The 25,602-nt window shown below is 32.4% G+C and overlaps 3 protein-coding genes across 5 annotated transcripts; 2 read left to right on the plus strand and 1 right to left on the minus strand.

Annotated features, from left to right (window-relative positions):
- The first annotated feature begins 5,099 nt into the window (after positions 1-5,099).
- On the plus strand, positions 5,100-6,951 carry LOC110616492 (berberine bridge enzyme-like 13). Its single transcript, XM_021758869.2, has one exon. It carries the CDS (start codon positions 5,144-5,146, stop codon positions 6,782-6,784), a length of 1,641 nt encoding a protein of 546 aa, XP_021614561.1. The 5' UTR covers positions 5,100-5,143; the 3' UTR covers positions 6,785-6,951.
- A 639-nt stretch (positions 6,952-7,590) lies between these two features.
- Positions 7,591-9,766, plus strand: LOC110616620 (berberine bridge enzyme-like 13). Its single transcript, XM_021759051.2, has one exon. It carries the CDS (start codon positions 7,765-7,767, stop codon positions 9,379-9,381), a length of 1,617 nt encoding a protein of 538 aa, XP_021614743.1. The 5' UTR covers positions 7,591-7,764; the 3' UTR covers positions 9,382-9,766.
- A 1,813-nt stretch (positions 9,767-11,579) lies between these two features.
- Positions 11,580-22,344, minus strand: LOC110617297 (myosin-7B). Of its 3 annotated transcripts, XM_043957413.1 has the most exons (9): positions 22,109-22,344; positions 21,911-21,966; positions 21,660-21,774; positions 19,250-21,195; positions 17,152-18,731; positions 16,826-16,956; positions 15,889-16,709; positions 13,309-13,421; positions 11,580-12,205 (listed from the first exon to the last, which is right to left on the minus strand). In XM_043957413.1, exons 2-9 carry the CDS (start codon positions 21,962-21,964, stop codon positions 11,896-11,898), a joined length of 5,070 nt encoding a protein of 1,689 aa, XP_043813348.1. In that variant the 5' UTR covers positions 21,965-21,966; positions 22,109-22,344; the 3' UTR covers positions 11,580-11,895. The 3 variants fall into 3 exon arrangements, with proteins under 3 accessions (XP_043813348.1, XP_043813350.1, XP_043813349.1); XM_043957415.1 differs by lacking the exons at positions 21,911-21,966; positions 22,109-22,344 and adding an exon at positions 21,285-21,369; XM_043957414.1 differs by lacking the exons at positions 21,911-21,966; positions 22,109-22,344 and adding an exon at positions 21,285-21,400.
- Between the last annotated feature and the right edge of the window lie 3,258 nt (positions 22,345-25,602).

Consider the following 25,602-nt stretch of genomic DNA (forward strand, 5'->3'; position numbering starts at 1 on the left):
TTTGTTTTATTTTATTTTGTCTAAAATTTCTTAAATCTATTTAATATGCTTACTATTTAATATTTTTTTTAAAACTTATCATTAAGAAAATAATATTACAAATGATAAAGTATTAAAATGTAATTTAAAATAATATTTAATATATTAAATTTAAAAATATTAAAAATAATAAATAATTTTTTAAGATATTTTTTTAAATTATTCTTTTACTTTCGAGTATAATACTAATCTACCATTTTATATATTTATAGTGATTTTAAAAAATAATAAAATAAATAATTATAAAAAAAATCTTACACTTTTAATTTTATTATTATTATATTTTAAAATTTTAAATTATTATTAATTTTATGTTAAAATTTATAAATTGGTAAACATGCGAGTGTCGAATGACATATGTAACATGATAATTTCATTAATTTTTAATTGTATAAATAACGGTAAAATATAATTAAAATAATTTTAAAAGATCAAATTTTAATTAGCAAAATAAAATATAGGATATAATTGTAATAAAATTAAAATTATAAATTTTTTAGCCATTAATTTTTTTAAAACTTAAAAAAGAACACATAAGCAGCATTCAAATTAATTGAGTTTACGTGGTTTATTTATAAAAAGATTAATAAAATTTTGCTACAAGATTTAGGGGGTGAATATTCATGTAAGATACAAATATAGAATGATGAAAGATAGAGCCGTGAAATATCCATTTCTTTATGATGTTGATTGTATAACAGCGACTGTTTGTGATTAAGAACAATGTTTTTTTAAAAAAAACACAAAACATTTATTTAATGATTGATGTGCCTCTTTTAGGTGATATTTCTATTCTGTCTTGTCTTTTTTCTTTTTTCTTTTTTAATTCTTTTACTTTAAATTATCAGTATGGTCTCTATAATTTAAAAGAAAAAAAAAAAAAAAAAAAAGGAAGCATGGATTTTCCTGTTTGGCTGCTTTATAATGTTAAAAAATGGTCAACTGTATGGAGACAGAAGGACAGTTGGCTTCATAATATACTTCAACAACCTCAACTCTATTTATATCTATACTGTCTATTTTATTTAATTTAGGAAATATATTTTTTAAAATTTTAATTAAAAATATACCATAATTCATATAAAAATATAAGAAAAATTACTATTTATTTTCAATAATACAAAAAATTTAATTAATTAATTCTTGTTTTCTAAAATATATTAAATTGTTGTTATAATTTTGAAAACTTAACAAAAAATTATCTGGTTAAATTGTAACACTGTTACTGGTAGTTTTCGGCCGTTTTTCTTTTATTTTTTATTATATAGATTGAAAATGACAGTATTAAAACTTAAATGTGATGAATTGAGTTTTTAAAATTACAAGTATTATTTAATATATTTTTGAGAATACAAAAATTAACTAATTAAATAGTAATTTACTTTTTTAAAAAAAATGTATAGTGTTGGTGAAAATTTTATAACGAGACATGCATTAGAGATTATTTAAAGCAGAGACCTACCCTCAATAAATGAGCTTAATTTATTGGTACGAAAGGGGGAGAGTGGTCGGAGTTTCTAGGAATGCACACAGCAGAAGTCCACAATTTACGCAGGATTGCACTCCATATTCTACTCAGCTATGCTTCGATATGAATTTTGAAGTTTTTTTTTTATCAGAGATAAAACACACTCTAAATTTAATGACAGAATTAGACTTTTATCAAAATTATGAATAAAATCATTAATACAATATCGAAGAATCAGTTCATGGATATGCCAAATTAATCAGCACATACAAAATATGAGTATTCAGCAATCAACTTTAAAGACCTAAACTTGCTGCAAACAACTTGCTTGCTGTGTAGACTTGGTTGAGTTAATGCGTATAAGCCAAGAACCAAAATCTGATATTAATTTTATTATTATTGCTTTGTTGAAACTAAAGATAAAAATAATTATAATAATAAATTAGACTCCGATATGGAATATAATTATATGAGTAATTCTTATTTGAATTGAATTTAGATAATTTTATAATATAAATAAAATTTCATTTAAATTTAAATATTATTTTTTTGTGATTAAATGGATCTTAATAATCAACATATTTAAAAGTTTGATCGGTCTTGATTAAATCGATCTTATAATTAATATACTTAAGAGTTTGATCCAGGATAGTAGTCGAGTAACACTTACTTTAAAAGAATTAATTTTAATAAAAATTTAAATAAGTTTAGGTTCGAATATCATGTTAATTGATATAATTTATAAAAATTATTTTATTCCTATTACTTTTATTTACTTATTTTTAAATTTATTATTTTTTATCAAAACTTTTTAATATATTGAATTAAAATTTAGGCATTGACCTGTAAATCCTAAATATAATTTTTTTAGTGCATATACAAAAGAATAATCAGATTCAAATGGGTTTAAAAATAAAAAATTGAATTGAATTTAAGGTGATTTAACATTATATAAAAATACTTCTCCATTTTTACTGCTGCGTTTAATAATACTTCTTTTGTCTCATAAAAATAGATTTTTTTATTTTATTAAAATTATAAATATTTTTTCAGATAATAATTTATTGGTAATTTTTCTTATACACCACTCTTTAATATATATTAAAAAAATAAAAATAAACTTAAGCATAGAGTAACATGAGCAAGGATGCACTAGTAAAAACAACAGAAAATTTGTTGCCTGTAACTATATATTAACCATTATCTTTTAAATTTACATAAAGCAATTAATGAGTTGCAAAATTTTTTTTTTTCTTATAATTCCATGATTTTGCTATAATTTTGTTATAATTTTGATATAAATATTTAATTTTTATTTAAAATTTAATTTTAAACAGATTTTTGAATAGAAATTTAAAAAAAAAAATGAAAGAATGCAGAATCAAAGGATTTTTAGATTGAGAGGTTATAACTTAACCAAACCTGGAATTCAAGGCGATGGAGAGTTTCAGAAAGCGCCATCTCAGTAGATTTTGCAATCTAAATAAGGATAAGATAATATTAGTTTCAAGTTCGATCAAGTTGAATCAAACTCAGATTAGGATAGAGATGGAACAGGAGTAGTAAATTTTATTTTAAACTATTAAATTTTATCTTTTTATGTATATACAAAAACTCTTAGAATTAAACTTAAAATTATATTTTTTTCCTCTCTCACTCCTTTCCTCTGCTCCACCTTTTTTTTTTCTTTTTCTTTTCTTTTGTTGTTGTAATTTTATGATGGTTTTTGGAAATTAAACAATTATTTTCAATTTGAAAGTTAAATTAAATTGATATTTTATTAGTTATGAGGGTATATACTTTAATTCTCTTCATATTAATTTTTAATTTCGAGAAACACCAATTCTGTTGTTATTTTCTTGAAAATTCAAATGACTTATTGAATTTCCTAGAAAAATAATCACGTGTTTTTATTTTTATTGGTCAAATTTGAATTTTTCTTCTTTAATGTAATTTCCACTTTGTTGAAATTTTTAGTTAATTAAAAATTAATTTAAATGCGAAACGAATTAATTTATTTATAAGAAAAAATTAATAAGATTTATGTATTTGATTATTATAATAAAAAATAGATAATAAAATAAATTATTTTTCTAATCAATAATCAACGATAAAATAGTTCAATTTAATAACTTATAATTAAACTTTTAATTAATTATTTGTTATTAAATTATTCTTTTATTTTAAATTAATTATCTAAATGATCGATATTTGCTTATTCTATTTATTCGCTTATTCTATTTATAAAGTGAAATCGATATTCGCTTACTCTATTTATAAATTTTTATATTTAAATTTTAAATTAATAGATTCAACCGTCATCAACAATAATAAATAAAATAACAGAAAATTTATTGCCCGTAACTATATATTAATCACTATCTTTTAAATTTACATAAAGCAATAATAAATAAAGCAACAGAAAATTTATTGCTTGTAACTATATATTAACCACTATCTTTTAAATTTACATAAAAAATAAACAGATCAATCTTCATGGAGGGAAGGAGCAGTATGGGAATCTAATTAAGTTTCATAAAAATTTACCAAATTAATGATACTTAATAATAATTAAAAAAATTTATTATTTAATTTTTATATTATATAAAAAAATTTATTAATTAGTCTCTTAGTTTTGAAAAATATATAAAAAGGTCTTTAACATTTTTAAAAGTTTAATAATTAATCGCACTTTTAGATTTAATCTGGTGATACGTGCATCTGAGTAAATTAGAAAGGTTTCAGATTCTACTTCTCCAATCTCCAATATTAAAATTTAATAATTAATCACTCCATTAAATTTAACCCTTACATATTATAAAAAAATTTAAGAGACTATTAATACAAAAATATTAATTAATAAATTTTTTATAAAACTGAGAGATCAAATTAATGGTTAAATATTAAAAATATTTAATAATTAAAATTAATAAAAAAATTAATTAATAAATTTTTTAAAATATTAAAAATATTTTAATATATTTTTTAAAATTAAACAAACAACTAATAAGTTTTTTATAATATATAAAATTAAATAATAATAGTCAAACAAGAGATACCATAAAATCAGACTATGTCCCGCCCTCTACAATACTTACGTTTGTATTTAACATTAATTAGTGAACTGAAGATGCAAACTAATAAACATATGTTTCTCCAAAATATTTAAAATTTTAAAAAGTCAATGGTATAATTTTTTTCTTTTTTAATTAAGTTCAAATTTTAAATATAAATTATATTTAAAATTTAAAAAAAAAAAAGATTTTACCTTTTACTATGTCTATTTAGATTGCAAATTTCATAACAAGACTTTGGCAATAGGGCATTTTGAGTATGAAAATCCCAAATTACCAAAAACAAAACTTGTGATTATGTAGGTTGAAGCAATTTTTAGATAGGATCAGTTGTCGGTGGTGGAGTTTCACATTATCTCAAAATCAATTGCAACATTAAGTGTTAAATTTTCCAAAATCTCATACTGTAAATAAGACGCAATTATCCCAAAATGAACTTCAAAGCTGCCCTATGGTGACGTTAGGATTAGCTCAATTACAGGGTCATCAGCTGATCTTAACCCCTCTATAAAAGAACTCTGCAACTCAACTTCCATGGCCACAAGCACCCTGCAATTTCAAAATGGTTCTTCCAATTTCTTCCCTTCTTTCAATCCTCCTTCTCCTTGTCCTGTCCCCTTCCTCTACAGTTTCAGTTCCAATTCAAGATAGTTTTCTCCATTGTCTCACTTTCCATTCTCCGATTGTCATTCCTTTCTCCACTGCCTTTTACACTCCAAATAATTCTTCTTTCTTTTCTTTTTTACAGTCTTCTGCTCAGAATCTCAGGTACTTGTTGCCTTCTGTACCAAAGCCTGAATTTATCTTCACTCCCTTGCATGAAACCCATATCCAGGCTGCTGTTATCTGCTCAAAACAGCTTGGAATTCACATCAGAGTTCGCAGTGGAGGCCATGATTATGAGGGTGTTTCTTATGCTTCTGAAATTGAAACGCCTTTCATCATTGTAGACCTTTCAAGGCTTCGTTCTGTCACTGTTGATATTGAAGATAACAGTGCATGGGCTCAGGCTGGTGCTACAGTTGGTGAAGCTTACTATAGAATTGCTGAAAAAAGCAAAATTCATGGCTTCCCAGCTGGCCTTTGCTCCAGCTTAGGGATTGGTGGGCATATTACTGGAGGTGCTTATGGTTCCATGATGAGAAAGTACGGTCTCGGTGCTGATAATGTCATCGATGCTCGTATAATCGATGCCAATGGCAGAGTTCTTGATCGACAAGCCATGGGAGAAGATCTCTTTTGGGCTATTAGAGGAGGCGGAGGAGGTAGCTTTGGAATCATTGTTGCTTGGAAACTTAAATTGGTTCCGGTACCGGAAACTGTTACAGTTTTTACGGTTACCAAGACATTGGAAGAAGGTGGGACTTCAATCCTTTACCGGTGGCAGCAAGTTGCAGATAAACTCGATGAGGATCTCTTCATCAGAGTCATCATACAACCGGCAGCTATAGGCAACAGTACTAAAAGAACTGTAACAACTTCCTACAATGCCCTGTTTCTTGGAGATGCAAACAGACTCCTCCAAGTGATGCAAAGCAGCTTTCCTGAATTGGGTTTGACAAGAAAAGATTGTATGGAAACAAGCTGGATCGGATCAGTGCTATACATCGCCGGCTACCCAAGCACTACACCTCCAGAAGTTTTACTTCAGGGGAAGTCTCTGTTCAAAAACTACTTCAAGGCAAAATCAGATTTTGTCAGAGAACCCATTCCTGAAACAGGACTTGAGGGACTCTGGCAAAGGTTATTAGAGGAAGAAAGTCCATTGATGATATGGAATCCTTATGGAGGAATGATGAGTAGAATTTCAGAGTCAGAAATCCCATTCCCTCACAGAAAGGGAACCTTGTTTAAGATCCAGTACTTATCAAACTGGCAAGATGGAGAAAAGAATGCAGAGAAGCACATGAATTGGATTAGAAAGCTTTACAACTACATGACACCATATGTTTCCATGTTTCCAAGAACTGCATATGTAAATTACAGAGACCTTGATTTAGGAATGAACAAGAAGACAAACACTAGCTTTATGGAAGCGGCTGCTTGGGGGAACAAGTACTTTAAGGACAACTTCAATAAACTAGTAAAAGTGAAGACCAATGTTGATCCAGACAATTTTTTCAGACATGAACAGAGCATTCCACCTCTTCCAATTTCTTTGAGAAGACAAAGAAGAGGAAGAGGAGGAGGAAGGAAAGATTAGAGATTTAAGTTTAGCTTCTGGATGCATGTGTCCCTAAATTTGTTTGGCCAATTAAAGGGGAATAATAATTTTTATAGAAAATATATGGTCTAAGGGTGTTGTTGAAAAGTTTCTTTAAGGGTTTTGTTTAACAAGATACTTTGTTTCTCTTGCTCTATTTTGTTGTACTTTGTTTCTCTTGCTCTATTTTGTTGTAAAAAAAAAAAAAAAAAAAAAAAAAAACACCTAATGTGATGATTTTCTCTTTTAGACGGGTGACCTTGAGTGCTGTGTATGTTTTTTTTTTTTCCCTTCTAACAAATAAAAACTTTGAAGATTTCCTTGGCAGAATTTGTTGTCTAACATTTCTTCAAATTTTATTAGAAAGAAATTTCTATTGGATTCCGTATATATATATATTAATACACACCTCTCCAGAAGGTCTAACAACTGCACAATCTTTTAAGACAGAAAGCACCACTGGTCTCATCTTTGAAACTCATGTCTCATGTCTGCCTTTGTTGACTTGCAAGTATGGACCACCTTATACTTTATTTATAAAATTATTCACCGAGAGAGAAAGAGCTGTATTAATCCCCAAATATTTATATTGTGGTTGGTCATATTTTAAGCCAATTATGCATATGAAACTAAGTTTATATATATATATATTTAGGTTAGTTATATACTATTTAAATAGAAGACGGCTTAGAGCAATAAAATTCAAATTCAATAAAAGAATTTTTTTTTTAAATTAAAAATTATAAATTGAGAAAGTAGAACTTAATATCTGAGTTTAGACTTAGGAAATGATTAAATGTTAAATTTTCAGAATCTGAATATTGGAAATGAGACCCCCTTGTCCAAAAATGATATTCTAAGCTCCCTTATTGTGACGTTTGGATTAGCTCAATTACAGGGTCATCAACTGAGCTTAACCCTTCTATAAAGATAACTCTGTAACTCCACTTCCAAGCCCACAAGCAGCCTGCAATTTCAAAATGGTTCTTCCAATTTCGTCCCTTCTCCCAATACTCCTCATCCTTGTCCTCTCCCCTTCCTCTATTCTTTCATTCCCAATTCAAGATAGTTTTGTCCGATGTCTTGCTCTCCATTCTCCAACTGTCATTCCTTTCTCCACCGCCTTGTACACTCCAAACAATTCTTCTTTCATTTCCTTTTTAGAGTCTTCCGCTCAAAATCTCAGGTACCTGTTGCCTTCTGTACCAAAGCCTGAATTTATCTTCACTCCCTTGCATGAAACCCACATCCAGGCTGCTGTTATCTGCTCAAAACAGCTTCGGATTCACCTCAGAGTCCGCAGTGGAGGCCATGACTATGAGGGTGTTTCTTATGCTTCTGAAATTGAAACACCTTTCATCGTTGTTGACCTTTCAAAGCTTCGTTCTGTTACTGTTGATATTGAACATAACAGCGCATGGGTTCAGGCTGGTGCCACAGTTGGTGAAGCTTACTATAGAATTGCTGAAAAAAGCAAAGTTCATGGCTTCCCTGCTGGTCTTTGCTCCAGTTTAGGGATTGGTGGGCATATAACAGGAGGTGCTTATGGTTCCATGATGAGAAAGTATGGTCTTGGTGCTGATAATGTCATCGACGCTCGTATAGTTGATGTTAATGGCAGAGTTCTTGATCGACAAGCCATGGGAGAAGATCTCTTTTGGGCTATTAGAGGAGGCGGAGGAGGTAGCTTTGGAATCATTGTGTCTTGGAAACTAAAATTGGTTCCTGTACCCGCAACCGTAACAGTTTTCACACTTACCAAGACATTGGAACAAGGTGCCACTTCAATCCTTTACCGGTGGCAGCAAGTTGCCGATAAACTCGATGAGGATCTCTTCATCAGAGTCCTCATACAAACGGCAACCATAGGCAACAGTACTCAAAGAACGGTAACAACTTCCTACAACGCCCTGTTTCTTGGAGATGCAAACAGACTCCTACGGGTGGTGCAAACCAGCCTTCCTGAATTGGGTTTGACAAGAAAAGATTGCACAGAAACAAGCTGGATCCGATCGGTGCTATACATCGCCGGCTATCCAAGCACTACACCTCCAGAATTTTTACTTCAGGGAAAGTCTCTATTCAAGAAGAACTACTTCAAGGCCAAATCAGATTTTGTTAGAAAACCCATTCCTAAAACGGGATTGGAGGGACTCTGGAAAAGGTTTTTAGAAGAAGAAAGTCCATTTATGATATGGAATCCTTATGGAGGAATGATGAGCAAAATTTCAGAATCAGAAACTCCATTCCCTCACAGAAAGGGGACTTTGTTCAAGATCCAGTATTTGTCAGGCTGGGTAGATGGGGAAAAGAGTACAGAGAAGCATTTGGATTGGATTAGGAAGCTTTACAACTACATGACACCATATGTATCCATGTTTCCGAGAGCTGCATATGTGAATTACAGGGACCTGGATTTGGGCATGAACAAGAAGACAAACACTAGCTTCATGGAAGCCGCTGCTTGGGGGAACAAGTACTTTAAGCACAATTTCAACAGATTGGTAAGAGTGAAGACCAAAGTTGATCCAGAAAACTTTTTCAGACATGAACAGAGCATCCCACCTCTTCCTATTTCTGTGAGAAGAAGAAGATGAAGTTGAAAATTTATTTGAAATAAATTTCTATGAGAGTTTTTTTTTATGTTGAAATAAAAGAAGAATAAGTAGATTGATTCCCAGAAGCCATCAAATTATGAAGAAAAGTAGCAAACGAAACGCGATAAGAAAGAACACGGCAAGAGTATGGCTTTAAAACATCTTCATTTCTTAAGTTCTACTTTGGAAAGTCACAGGCTCTGCAGCAAACAGAGTGAGTGTCTTTCAAAAAGGGACTAATTGTGAATCCGAAGTACCACTTTGGAGGAGCCCATATCAATTTTGTTTAATTGTTTGCTTTTTTAAAAGGCTATCACATGACAGCTCTTCATCCGTCAACTGAAAATTCCTCTAATAAAGGACCGGATCTCACTATCTTCGGCCATTTTAGTGGCATAAAAATTTTAAAAAAAAAAAATATATATATATATATATATATATTTTTTAAGTTTAAGAATTAAGAAAGCACAAAATAAGTTGATCAAAAGTGATTCCAATGCTCATTAATTTTTAATGTAATATATATATATATATATATATATATATATATATTTAAACGTAAGACTTTAGTTTAAATTCTTTTTTCCAGAGCTATTATTATATACACAGCATATATTCAGCTGTACATCAACTGTCATTTTAGCTATTAAATTGATGAGTATGAGAAATTTTGAAATGGGAAAGGCTTTTAATATTTAATAGTCAACCAAACCCATTCCAATGAGTCATTTTAAATTAAATATATATATATTAAAATAAAAACCTAACAGAACTAGAGTTAACAGATGTTATATTCTGTTAACTTCTCTAGTGCGGGGCAAATTACTCAGAATATGAGATCCTAATTTCCATAAACTTTCTCCAAACATTTATAGAAAAATTCAAAACCAACCCTTAAACTTCTCCATCATCACAACCTCTGTATTATTATTATTATTTGTTTTTGAAGTCACCTCTTTAAAAAAAATTAAATCAAAAAGTTAAAAAAAAAAAATTAATTCAATTCATTTTTTAAATATAAAGCGATAAAACAAAGATTAGCACCCATGAACAGAAATATCTTGTGTTCACTCTGCACTCTTTTAAAAATGGGGAAGATTTAATGGTCATAAAAAGGTTGTTTAACACAACCAACTTCATTTTTAACAGCTTCTGCCTTTCTATATAATAGTTGAAAAGAAAAGACCTTCATAGATTAACACTAAAAATGAAATTCACTCGCTCCAGATCTAGCTCCTACCCCCTTGATAAAATATGCTAGGTAGTGGCTGCAGGGCAATAGAGAAGTTATCTTGAATGCTCTTTTTTTTTGGGTGATTAATTTCAGTGGAGCATTTGGTACCTCGATGGATATTAGGGGAACAGGGAAATCAAGCTGGCTCAAGTGCCACTAAAGTGAACAAGGAGCCACCAAGCTTGTCCAGGGGTAGCGATGCATTGCTGTAATCTACATCAAAATATCTTTATCAGAATCATCATTCAAAATGTTGATGTTTCATGGTGATGGATATACAAACCTAAACCCAAGGTCACTTTTAATTCACTGTGTTTTGGAGGAATCAACAGACTAATACAATTATGAATAAAAGTCTCCCTTGAGTTGGGACTGAAAACTGGGCAAAGGAAGCGCCCTGTAGATCTTGCTTAACAAGATTCAACTATACAGCCAATTTCAAAGCAAATCTAACCATGTGAGCTAATGTTCATAATAATGGATCTTTACGGCGGAAGAATGAACGAGACCCCACATGAAAGACAATGCAACTTGCACAACATACAAGGCATAGAAAAATGGGAAGTGAATGGAGTTTAGGCAAAGAACATGCATGAACAGTAGATCAGGATGCAATGCAATTAAGGCATACCAGGCCATGTGCTTTCAAGCGTACTTGGGAAGCAACGAGGACGCCAAAACAAGCCATCTTCAGTAGGTTGGTCCGGGTGAACAGCAAAGTTGATCCTCGACAATTTCTTCAGAAATGAACAGAGTATACTGGCAATACGAAGCGACTAACTCGTATGCTGGAGAAAGACATTCTCCTCCTATATTGATCCCTTCTTGTTTTTTTTCCCCTTCCAAGTCTATATCTCTTCTAATTCAAGTCAACACAATTCACGAATTTAAAACTAACAGAAAAGAATGCCTTTGGGGACATCTTTGCACAAGTTAGGAAGGCAATTCCCGGAAAGCGGACAGGGAAGAAAAAAATCAATTGATGTCATATTGGCTAGGAAATAATGCAACTAACAAAGATGGTCCCAAAAAAATTTACAAATTTACACTATATAAGGGCTTACAAAACCAGTTAAATCTCAAAATCGCCCCATTTTTTTCCTTCTTGCTTGTCATTAAAAATGCCTACTTGTTTATCTCAGAATTCACGTTGGAGAAAAAACCTATCAAATAATAGGCACGACAGGTTTCCTACATTTTAATTTAATTTTAGAACACCTAATTGCCACCGTGAATGCCCCACTTCAGACTGGAAAAGCATGGTCAAAGTAGCGATACTTTCACCTGGTAACTACTGCAGCAGACTGTAAGAGGCGGCGCGAAAAGGTCTGTTGCTCCTTGCTCAATGAAGAAAACCAATTTCTTATCAGATCAGTAGAAACAGACTGACTTGCAACTTCTGGAAGCTTCAAATCACTCTGGATAACATCTTCAAAATTAAGAGACACGAGTCCAAATAAAGAAGTAATGGCAGCAATTTGAACAGGAAAAGATGCTTTGTTGGTACTATCCCGCAAAAGAAAACCAGATAATTTACATTTCAAATTCTCAACTTCCTCATCCCTGTAACCACAAGCAGCAACTCCAATCCTGAACAGACACAGTTGATTAAACAATTTAAGTCGAATGAAGAACCATAGCAACATAAAGTAGCAAGTCCAGCAGTAAGGTCTAGAATAACAAAGGTTCCATTACGATCTCTCTTATGTATGTCAGATCAGGAAAAGTTTGACTAATTCCACCCCACCCCCCCCCCCCCCCCCAACCCCCACAATACCCTCTTCCTTTTTTTTTCTTTTCGAGAGAGATTTGGATTAAGCAAAGTGTCTGCAAACAAATGCCTGCCAAAACCCGGTATCAGAAACAATCTAAGAATGCACGAAGCAATCTAAAACACTTGCCCACCTATTTCAATTTTTCCACTAACAAGTCCTTCAATAGGCTGTAATTCAGTAACTTAAATACATTACTATAGATTTTGGAACAAATTAAAAAAAATGAATGATCAACAACGTTTTGTGGTAATGATGATGTCATATCCCTAGTTTGCTTATGAATCCAATTGATTTTCCTTTTTTTGGTGAGTTCACCAATCATATTGAAACTAGGTTAGAAGCAAATGCTCTTGGAATCCTAAGTAGCTTAGGACCAGTAAGGCATATCAGAGTGAATAATACTTAATAAATAAGGGAAGAATTACTATTAGGTCCCTGAATTTTTAGAAAATTCATTAGCTCGTCCCTATTTCAAAATCACTCGATTAAAATGTCTTTTTTGAAGGAAACAGTTAGACGCCTTGAATATTTGCATTATGTAGTCCCTGTAATTTTAACTATATATATTATTTCATCCCTGTAATTCTAAATATTCAAGCTATTTAGTATATAACCAAAACTAAAACAAGTTGACTAATGGCTTCTCTAATGAAAGGACTAATAGTTTAATTATACAAAATCCAGGAATGTTTTAATTGAGTTATTTTGAAATAAGGACAAACTAGTGAATTTCCTAAAAACTCAAGAATGTAATAGTAATTCTCCCATAAATAAATAATTTATCGGTGCTACAGCCAAGAATCTCGGCAATTGAACTCCCTCAGAAAATCAGAATGGTCACATTTTAAGAGGCAGGAGAAAAAAAAATTAAATAAGTAAAAACACTGTATTAATTACAAATAATCGTAGCAAACATACCTCCCAAGCTGACCAAGGTGAACAACAACAGCAACAGCAAAATCATCTAGCATAGGTCTTTCCAAAATTTCCAGCAACACGGGGATAATTTTACCACATGTCCACTCCCAGGTCTGCATAAGGACAGGAGAAAGAAATTCAGAATATCAGCTTTTGGTCTGTCTATATGAAAGGTAAAGTGTATGCCTCTCCCGTTACTGTACAATAGGTTCAGTTCTGAACCGAACAACTCATTTTTATAGACCAAACCAAACCGAAAAAACAAAAACAAGTAAACTAAACAGATAAAAATTGGTTCGGTTCGGTTTAGAACCAACCAGTTCCAGCCACTCCCAGTCCATTTTACAGAGGGAAGTTTCCCCAAAACTCTAGGCAAAACTTCTCCCAAACTCATAGATTCCAATCAATTAAATACGACCAAATCCTCAATTCATCAAGAGAACAGGAATCACACAAGAGAATTAAAATTTCAACTCAAATCAAATGCACAAAAAATCAGATCTACAATCTGTCAGTTAATAATACATACAAATGCAAAAAATCAGATCTACAATCTGTCAATTAACAATACATGCAAATCTACAATCACAAGTACATTCTACAAATCAACGCAAGGCAATTACCCAACAAATCTGCAAATCTTGAACATCTAAAGCTACCCAAGGAGAACCTTTCTCATCTTCAGACATGCATGTGCAATTGGTGCTTGTAAAGTCAAATAATATGATTCAAGACCTCACGAAATGACACGATGAAATCTCTCGTAACGTTCAAGGGCAGCGGCAGCAAAAAAAGCTCAAAAGCCACTGCCATGTCCCTGACGCTGCAAATGCAAATGATCATGAAGGGACAGCAGATACTGTAGAGGTGTACACAGGAAGAAAAGCAGCAAGAAATGGAGGGAGGAGGAGAAGTGGAGAAGAATGGAACAGGCACCATGGATAGGGGAGTAAAAAGAAATGAAAGAAGAAACTTTAGGAGGAGAAAGTGTTGGGCATGCCAAACTGAACCAAACTGGACAACAAAAATTTTTCAAAAACCATAACTGATACCAAATTAAATTGGTTCGGATCAGTTTTTGATTAAAACCAAAGAGTGCTCGCCCCCAATTACCATGCAGCACAAATACAGATTAAGCCATGACGAGGAAAATTAAAAAAGCATTGCAATTAAATGGTGGGTTTTATCCTCCTCTACAAGTAGATTAAATAATAGCATTGCGTAAATCTATAAAGTAAATAAGTCCAATTAAGGCCCTAAACTTTTTCTAAGGGCCAAATAAATTCTGGTCTAATATAATATTATTTTTTAACAATAAAATATTATTTTTTTAATTTAAAATGTAAAAAATTTAGTATTTTAATTAATATAAAAATTAAAAAAATACATAGAAATAGTAAATAATTTTTGAAATTTTTTAATAAAATTTCATTTTTGTAATTTCAACTTATTTACTACTTCTATGTAGTTTTTAATTTGTATATTAATTAAAATACTAATTTTTTGACATTTTAAATTAAAAAATAATATTTTATTGTTAAAAAATAATATTACATTACATAAGAACTTATTTGGCCCTTAGCAAAAGTATTGGAGCTTAATTGGCAAAAAAATTTGAATTGGGCTTATTTAGCCCTTGAGCAAAAATGGCAGGGGGTAAATTAGACTTATTTCCAATCTATAAATCTATGGGCTCACCTTTGGGATCTTATACAGAACTTGGTATTACATAAATTAGCGAACATATTTAAGCTTCTCCTCACTTAAAAAATAAATTAATAAATAAAATTCAATCATTTGAATTATTCATAGTACCTATTAGGACTCGAAGAAGAATCTATAGCTATGCTCAAAGAAAAAGTAGAATTAAACCAAATGGCCTATATTCAACTCTGATCCAAGAGAGTCAAAATGCACTGAAACCGTAGGCAACCATCAACTTTACTCCAAACAATAAAATTGTTCTGAAACTTCAGTCTCCTAAACTGCATTGAGCAAGAAGTATAAAAGCATACTAAAAAGACCATTGTTGTAATGCATGACACTACTAGTTCCTTGCATCATTTAAGTGCAAGATTCACAAAAATGACGGTAACAAATTGCAGCTTAAAGTAGAAAAATAATCCCAATCTAGTTGGAATGAATATCCGAGACAAATTTCTCTCGGGTTCAGTATCATATCTTACTTTATTCCTTCACAAATAGCAAACATTCACATCTTTATTGGCTCCACCTAGTTCTAATACAAGAAAACAAATAAAAGATTTAACACTGTTGACAACCCCTAGAGATTTTGAAGCTATGACCTATTTTAATTGTAATCAACCTAATAACACCACCACTGATGCCACAAAACTAGAAAACCTGCACAAAAAGAATTTTAAAAAGAAAAAATTGTGTCCATTTGATTAAAAAATCAAGATGACTTCTGAAATTCTAGCAAAACCTCACAAGGCAGGAAAGAACACAAATGCAATTATGCCCAGGCAAAAAAGTGAGATATAATAATTTTTTAACAGCTTAAAATGGTTAATAAATAACAATAATTTAGCAACAAAAACAAAAAGGTGTACCACATACCATATAGCCAGCAAGCAGTTCCACCAAAGACAGGACATCACTGAGGAAACATAAAGTCCCACTGCGGCCACAGTTTGCATCAGCAGGCATCACACACTTGTTTGTACCACAAGATGCATCACAATTCACATGAAGGGCACAAGAAACACTTTCAGCACTTAAATTCTGTTTAGCATGGGAATTTGATAAATTAGCCAATTCCATGCAATGCTGATGCATGGTTCCCGATAAAGCACAACCTTGAAGCTTTTCCATCAGCATTGAAGCAACCACATCCACTGAAACTGCATCAAATGGACAGTTAGCACAAGACTGGAACTTAAGTCCAACCTCATGCAAAGATGAAAAGCATGAAGAAGCTGAAGCAGCTGATGCATTTCCTCCTTCAAGAAAAAATATTATTGATTTTAACACAGCCACTGTCAAACTGTATTCCTTCAGCGAGAAAAATTTGTTGCCACCCAGGTATGCAAAAACATGAAGAATGGTCAATAAAACACCAGTATCATATTTTCGAACCCGCAAAAGATCATAAGAAGCCTCACAAATAAACTCCACGCGATCTAATGCTTTACATATTGATGCTAATATGATGCTTCCTGCCACCAATTGATAAGCTGAAGCAGGTTTTGAGGAAATATTTACATTTACACCATCCAGAAAGATATCCATCCTTGAATCAGATTCACTCAGTGTTTCAGAAGATACATCAGCCAGCACCATCACTTGCCCATTTATGAGGAAATCCTCTATGAGATCAAGCAGTTCATCCATACAACATAAACCTGTGGCTAAACTTCTTGCATCAACATCAGACACCACTGCATTAAAAGAACAGATAATGTTCAATATAAAAAAAATGAAAATAGCACCCATTACATCTTAAAATTAAGACTTGCAGACCAGGACATGATAGCCATGTACCAAATGAACATACCTGAATTTATTTGCCTTGCAAATGAATCTATGAAAAGGAGAAAATCCTTATCCAAAAAACATCCAGGCTTCCTAGAAGTAGTCACAGAGATATTCAGCAGCATCACTGTAAAAAATGCACAAGCCTTCTCCCTAAAGAAGAAAAAAGAAAATGCTCAATTTCAACATCTACCCACACGCAGAAATGCTATTCAAAAACCAAATTGGGAACCAAGTAAAAATGAAAAAAAGAAACACTATTTCACAAAATAATTAAACAAATGAGCTGGTTTTGCATATATATGCGAATACACCATATACTATCTTGAAAAGACATGAATCACTTACTTGGGTAAAAGTTCTTCCATTTTTATAACATCCAAGATCTTTTTGACATTGCACTCAATTTCAGCATTCAAAGAGCAGTGAGCCATACAAGTTCTTGTCGCAGAAAATATCCTTGAAACACTACTACAGTCTTTAGTATTAGAAAACACCATACAATATGTTGGAACATTGGCATGCACATATTCAAGCTTGCTTTCAGATGAAAGTTTCAGGCCCCCATCCCTAGAAGTAGGCAGGTTTGCAATCTTGAGCACTTCAGAATCTCCACCAGTCTCCCTATCAGAAGCTCTTTCAGTTTCCGTACTATTACAACAGCCATTTGCATTGTCAAACATACCAAAAGAATTAACAAGACCTTCATTCCCCAGAATTAATTCATCACGGGAAGTCCCTGAGGCATTACATCTCAAGTTGTTGGGACTAGTTTCCACATCAAAATTGTGGGAAGGCATTTCTATACCCTTCTCATTTGACAACCCTTCCTGGAAGACATTACCTGCTTCAAACTTATTTGCATCAGATATTTCAGCAGTAGAAATCTCAATCTCAGGAAGATTAGGCGACAAGGGCATCTCCAGTGCTCTCCTGTAACATTCTTCATCTGCAGTATTATCCAAGTCCAACAATTTCATATAAGCCCCATCTTCTACTTCCTCAACCCTTGCTATAATTGCAAGGTCACTTCCATAGGAATCATTTAATTCCTTGATGCAATCCTGTGGGACTCCAAACAGGTTAACAGGAGAAGGGGAAGCATGTTTACAGTTATTAACATCACCATGAACTTCATGTTCAATAAGTGCAATCTTCTCCTGCTTATCTATGCTATAAGAATGTTGCATAATTATTCTCTCATCACAAGGTGCCTTTCTCTTGTGGCCCCTCTCATGTTTGGCATATGAACCACCTAGGGCTTCCACATACTTCAATTCATCAAGTTCATCAAGTGGTTTCTCAATTTCTCTGTTTAACATGCCATGCAAGAGAGAGAGTTTCTCTTCCATCTGGACATTCAACTTCTTACCTTCTGAGTACAAAGATTCAACAGATTCAATTGCATCAACCATTTTCTTCCACTTTCTGCTTTGTCCATTAACTCTTCCAGAGGTATCAATGCCAAGAGAACTTCTAATATTACTTTCAGCCACCACAGCTAGATTTGGATTGCACTGCTTTTTGGTCACTTCACTAGACATTCCAGAAATTGTTGTCTGTCCATCAGAGTTCTCCATCCATTTTTCTGATGTTGAAACGAAAGCACCCATTTCCTGTGAGTCAAGCAATTTACTATCAGAAAAAGATGCTGACCGGGAATCAGAACTCTGTAACAAATTATGATAAGAGCCTTCATGCAGAGCCTTCAATTTAGAATCAAAACTTGACAAGGATTCAATACATTGCCCTTTACGTATAGGGAGCAATGGAGCTTTACGATACAGGGACTGATTGAGAGAACAGGCAGCCACAGCCATGCAACTAGGCTTGAGCTCACTTTCTTTATGAACATGCTTATGAAATGGTTCCAAATCACCAAACTTTCTCTTCAGCTTTGATCTCTGCATGTTCACCGATACTCCATCCTGTGAAGCACATCAAACCAGGTAAGCTAACTAAAAGCAGAAATTTCAGTAGATTTTGACTATATTGAAAACAATTATGAAAACAACAAATAACTAATCAAAGTGAAAATTGCCAGACCATAAACTAAACATTCAAAAGGTTAAGCAGTCTGAGGTACTATGTATAGCCATAAAAATGAAACAAGTCGTTCCTTCTTTTTTTTTTTATTTTAATGTTTAACATCAGTAAGCAACAGTTTAACGCTTGGGACAGATGCCTTATCATAAAAGAGAGGATGTTAATCCAAGATCAGTAAGGAATAATTGAGCTAAGAAGAAAGGATGTGTTTCTCTTTTAGAGAGCAAGTTACAATGAAGCTTAACAACAATGTCAACTGGCATTTTGGCACTGAAATTCTAGAATTGTTCAGACAAGGAAAAGTACTATGAGAAAGACTATATGCTCTACCCACCGTATATTTTACAAAAGACACACCAGGTAACCACGCATCCGAGGAATTGTAAATTAGGAAACTAACCTTTTGCAAGACCTCTCTACATTCAATGCCAGATGAGAACCATTTGTCCAGTGCATCCAGGTGTTGTGAAATTTGATTAGAATCCACCCTTATGCGACCTAGTTCTTGTTGTAAAGTACTACGGCGAATCTTTTCCAACTTAGCCACTTCTTTGGCATACTTCAACCGCATCTTTTCAAGCTTCAACCGTTTCTCCAAAAGCTTCAATTTTCTGGATTCATTCTTCACATCTTTGCTAGGTAAAATAGCAGAAGCCTCAACTACTCTTTTATAGGAGAAAAGTTCCTTTATCTGCTTCTGCAGTTCCTCAATTTTATGCCTGCTTTCTGCAAGTTGGCAAGACAGCTGATCAGCACGAGATTTTTCTTCCAATGCCATCTTCCTGTTCACTTCCACAAGCTGTTTTAGCTTTTCTACTTCCATCAATTTCATATCTGTGTTATTTTTCTCCACCACAGCATCCTGTTTTTCAACCTCAAACCTTTTGAATGCTGCCTCAAATTTCAATAGCTCCAAAACTAACTCTGCATGATCTGCATCTTTAATGAAATTGTCCAAACAACACATAAATCTCATTTTTGCAGCTTCAGCATTCGAATTTAGATCACTTGGAGACCTGCCTGAACTTCTAAAGAGGAATGTATTTATCTCTTTCTTTAATTCCTCCATTCTTTTTCCAGCAACTTGCAACTTCTGAGGAAGATTTCCAGCACAAGTTTTGCCTTCTATGACCCTCTTCCCATTTGTTTCAGCAAGCTTTGTTAGCTCCTTACTCTTAGCCTTCTCTGAAGCATTGCACTTTCTCTCTTTGGCCACCCGATGTTTTTTTTTTACCAACCTTTTATTTGCATCTTCAAACTTCAAAATCTCAGACATCAACTTCACTTTTGTTTCATCAGCTTCTTTCCTCAATGCCTCCAATTGAACCCAATATCCCTCCGACTTCTTCCTTTCTTCATCAGCCTTAGCCTTTTCACTTATCATGCGTTTCTGTGCTTCAGAAGCACTCTTTTTCTCTGCCTCAGCAGTTTTCTTTAGAGAATCTGCTCTTTCTTTCTCTTTCTGAAGAAGCTCCTTAAGCTTATTGATTTCCTTCTCTTTTTCCTCTTCAGAAAAATGATCTTGAAGAATTATTGCATTCCCTGTTTTATCTTTAATAATATCTAGACTTTCTTTTCGTCGTAAGGACGAGATTTGATAATTGAAGACAGATATCTCACTTTTATTGCATTGCCAACCAGGTGCCTCATCTAAATCTCTGGACAATACAATGCTATTTATCTCTTTCTGTAGTTCCTCAACTCTTTGAGTAGCAACCCTCAACTGCTGAGAAAGACTCTCAGCACAAGATGTTTCTTCTATGACCTTCTTCCCATTTGCTTCTGCAAGCTTCCTATGCTCCTCCACTTTCGCCATCTCCAAATCAGCACGTTTCCTCTCCTTGGTCAATTTATGCTTTTCTGCTTCCAACTTTTTACCTGCCTCTTCAAGCTTCAATGTCTCAGAAACCAATTTCGATTTCGCTTCTTCAACTTCTTTCCTCAAGTCCTCCACCTTAAGCCGATATTCCTCAGCCTTCTTCCCTTCATTATTAGCAAGCTTCCTCTCTTCATCAGCCTTGGCCCTTTCAGTTTTCACCTGTTTCCATGCTTCAGCAGCACTTTTCTTCTGGGCCTCGGCATTCTTCTTTTCAGAATTTACCCTTATCTTCTCTTCCTCAAGAAGTGACTTAAGCCTTGTGATTTCCTTTTCCGCTTCAGAAACATGATCCTGAAGGAGGTTCACTTCCCCCTTTCCATCCTTAGCATCTGCACTTATTTTTTGCTTTAAGGAGAATACTTCAGACTTCAAGGCAGAAATCTCGTTCTCCAAAGAAACTCTGACAGCCAATTTTTCATCTTTTCCCTCTTTCTCAGTTTCAGCCCGTGCCTGCTCTTGCTCGTATGCTGCAAAATGTAAAAATGTAAATATCACTACTAAGACAAATAAGACATAAATATAACAGATGGAATATTGGCAAAAATTTTGACACTACCATTTACTTGGTACTTCCTAAGCATTCATTCTAACCATCGCCACTGTGACCTTCTGTTTCTTGCATAAGCATTTGTTCTGCAAAGCTAAAGTACTAGCAAGTACACTTTAGCCAAACTAAAGTGAAATTCTCATGTTACATTATGGACACATAAAATGCACATCAAGTCGCATAGAAATTTTACTAGTTTCTCTTCTGTCCCCTTAAATATAAAACTGTAACCAAGAAGAATGAAAGAACAGCAAGCCTTATAAGGGTGATCAAAACTAAGGCAAAAACCCCAGATGACCCTAAGATATGGACATTATTACATCCAAATTCAAGTATTGCAAAAGCTCAATCCATGACACAGCTTATTTCAAATTTACAATATACCTTTCTTGAGAGCCGCATTCTCCCCTTGAATCTTATCGATTTGTTCATTGAGAATCTGCACAGCTTGTCTTAAATGTTTCCGGCCAACTTCTAGCTTGGAACACTTGTCTTTCCACTGACGAAATCCAAAATATTTATTGTCAGACAAAGGAGTATGCAATCTGATAAATACACAGACAACAAATACGCATAGAAACACTACTTCAATGAACTAACTTTCAAATATAACACCAAATCTCATGTAAACATACCACTGTGCAGCAGGAATTCACCGGCGGGTGCTTTCCAGTAACATCTGCAGCCATTTCTTCCGGTAGAAACACGAAGAAAAAAAAATTATTTGGGGACTTCAAACTTCAAATTTAAAAAATCAACCACAAATCTTGATCTTTAAAAATCGAAAAAAAAAAATTAGTTTAACGATGTGAGAGAAAGAGAGAGATACGAACTTGTTTTTGTTTAGGCTTAATCGTGCATTCATGGTGATTCAATCGACTTATGGCTGAAATGCAACATTTACCAGTTAATAGAATAAGAAGAAGAAGAGGCTACAGCAAATTCAAAAGAAGAAAAAAGCCCTAAAATGTAAAAACGGCTAAAACCCAGCTCTCTGAAGTCTGAACTTTTGAGGAAAAAAAAAAAGAAAAAGAAGTCTGAACTCTGAAGGTTTCTGCGTATTGAATAATTTGAACCGCCTAATTTGGGCGGACCACCGAGTCGGTTTCATTAACAGCAACGACCCAACTCGAGCTCCATTCGTTATTTTCTAGCTTCTACTTTTCTTTTTTTTTTTTTTAATTTACAATTTAATCCAAAGAGAGAGTAATTACAGTTCAATCGATTAACTTTGGATTAATAATTATTCGATTCTGTATTTTGTTAAAATTAATTATTTAGTTCATATTTTTAAAATATTTAATTAAATTTAATATTTTTTAAAATTAAATTTTTAGCTTTTTATAAAAAATTTTTTTTATCATATTATTTATTTATATTACTTAGTTCAGTCAAATTTAATTATGTATTATTTTTTTTTTGAAAATAATTATGTATTATTTAATTAATATAATGTTAAATATTTATATCATTTAGAAGATTTTATATCTTAAACATAAAAAAAATAATAATAATAACTTTTGCATTTTAATAGATACACATCAATTAAAAATTTTAATTGATATATTCCATACCAATTACTTTTTTTTTTTTTTGAATCAAACCAATTACTTAAATTTATTTATATAAAATAATAAATATAATAAAATATTATATTATTATTTTAATTAATATTTTAAATTAATTTTAATATAATTAAAAAAAATTGTTAAAAAGAAACTTATCATTTTCAACTGTTCTACTCTATTTTTTTTCTCTTAATAAATATATTCTAAAGTAAATTTTTTATTCAATTTTATATTTTAATTCGATTTCATTTATTTATAATTTTAAATTACACATTAATATTTTAACTTAATATAAAATAAATAATTATTAAAAAAACTAAAATTTATTTTTTTCAATAATTATACTTTAAATCTTTTTTTAATAAATGCATTAAAATTAATTTTTCAACTCAATTTAATTTTTTAATTTGATTCGATATACTTATATTTTCGAATGGCATATTAATATTTTAATATAATTTAAAAAAATATTATTTTAAAAAATAACTAAATCTTATCATTGTCAACAGAAATATTTTGAATTTTTTTCTTATGACATATTAATATTTTAATATAATCTAAAAGAAATTATTATTTAAAAAAATAACTAAATCTTATCATTTTCAACAGATATATTTTGAATTTTTTTTTCTTAATAAATATATTTCAATTAATTTTTAAACTTAATTTAATTTTTCAATTTAATTCGAGTTATTTATAATTTTAAATGATACATTTATAATAGTCAATCACTTATTTTTCAACATATTTTTATATATAAATATAAATTTTTATGTCGATAAAAGCTATAAATATAGTAGTGGTATTATTTTCATCATATCAATAATTATAATTTTTTTACTTAAAAAATTAATCATACTTATTATATATATTTTAATAAAATTAAAAATTAACGTTCAATTTAGTTAAACAGAAATATAACTAATTTTAATCTAATTTATAATTACAATTTATTTATCTTCTAATGAATTTTAATTATTTTAGAAAATAAATTACTGACTCTTTATAAAAAATTGATAGAGTTTAAAATTTTTTATAATTTTTTTAATTATATTAAAATATTAATTTAAAATGTTAGACTATAATTATTAATACACTGGGCAATCAGAGATATCTTTATTGATTACAGAATAGGTATTTATACATACAAGTGTGACTTGGTTAACAAGTATTTGAAATCTATACAAACTAGGAAACCGAAATCTATACAAATTAGGAAAATAGAATTCTAATCCTTATCACGCCCCCGCAAGCTGTACCGGAGGGGCAGCAAGGTACAGCTTGTCTCGAAAGAATTGAAAACGAGATTTTGGTAGTGGTTTAGTGAGTACATCAGCAATTTGATGATCAGTTCCAATGTAACGAACAAAGAGGTGCTTGTTTTTTACCAAATCTCTAACAAAATGAAAATCTATCTCCATATGCTTTGTTCTTGAATGGAAAATCGGATTAGCAGTCATATAGGTGGCACTTAAGTTATCACTCCAGATGATTGGTGCAGTGGATAATGAAATTCCAACTTCATTCAGTAATGACTTTAACCATACCATTTCAGAAGCTACTGAAGCAATGGCTCGATACTCGGCTTCGGTGGAGGACCGAGATACAGACTTTTATTTTCGGGAAACCCATGAAATCAATGACTTGCCGAAGTAGACGGCGAAACCTGTGGTGGATTTTCTATCATCAATAGAACCACCCCAATCTGCATCACAATATCCTTGAAGAATTGGTTGAGTACTTTTCGAAAAGAAGAGGCCAAACTCTGATGTAGTTTTCACATAGCGCAGAATCCGCTTTACTGCCATCCAATGTTCAGTGGTAGGAGAATGCATAAATTGGGCTACCTTGTTCACCGAGTAAGCGAGGTCTGGACGTGTGAAAGTAAGATATTGAAGTGCTCCTACAACACTTCGATATAAGGTTTGATCATGGAATGGAGCACCACTTGTTAAGGAGAGCTTTTGTAATACCCGGCTAGACTCCGGTATCGAAATTCCTACCGTCCAGTGGAATCTCGGGTGTCGGAAACCTCTAGAAGGGTAAAACCATGTTTTCATAAAATGTTTTAATGTATTTTATGTTTTAAGCATGAAAGAAAATGAGTTTTTTGCATGAAAACAACCTTGGAGGAAAACTCAGGTTCGGCCGCCGAACATGCATGCATTTCGGGTGTGCCTTAGGCCCCCGAAAGCATAAGTGAGGGAAACCAGGTTCGGCCGCCGAACCTTATGTTCGGCCGCCGAACATGGCATACATGCGGAGGCACTTTCGGCTCCCGAACGTGGCCTGGCCAGCCACCTATAAAGGGGTCCCTTAGCCGAAATGGGTGAGCTTTTCTCCCCATTTTCGGCCAAGGTGAGCTCTCCGCCATCCCTCGCCGGTTTTGAGTTCCTTCAAATCTTTCTCGATTTTCATTAGTTTTACTCTTGTTTTGAAGATTTTGAGCTTTTGAGCAAGTTTTGGAGCTTGGAGGTTCAAGGAACTCTCTCTCTCCCATTTTGTCAAGCTAGGGTCGTTCTCTTCTCGATCTTCAAGAGGTAAGGGCCGATCTTGAGCTTATGGCATGTTTTAAGTAAGTTTTAAGTAGATCTATGGGGTAGAATGCATGTTTAGCTTATGGTTAGGTTTATGGGTTTATGTTATGTTTTTGGACAATGTGGATGTTTGATGTGTTGTAGATGGGGTTTAAGATAGTCTGAAGCCCATAGGAACTTGTATGTATGTTGTAGATTAGGAAAAATGCATGTTTGGAAGGT

Source organism: Manihot esculenta, chromosome 6 (genome assembly GCF_001659605.2).
Source record: "Manihot esculenta cultivar AM560-2 chromosome 6, M.esculenta_v8, whole genome shotgun sequence".
NCBI lineage: Eukaryota > Viridiplantae > Streptophyta > Magnoliopsida > Malpighiales > Euphorbiaceae > Manihot > Manihot esculenta.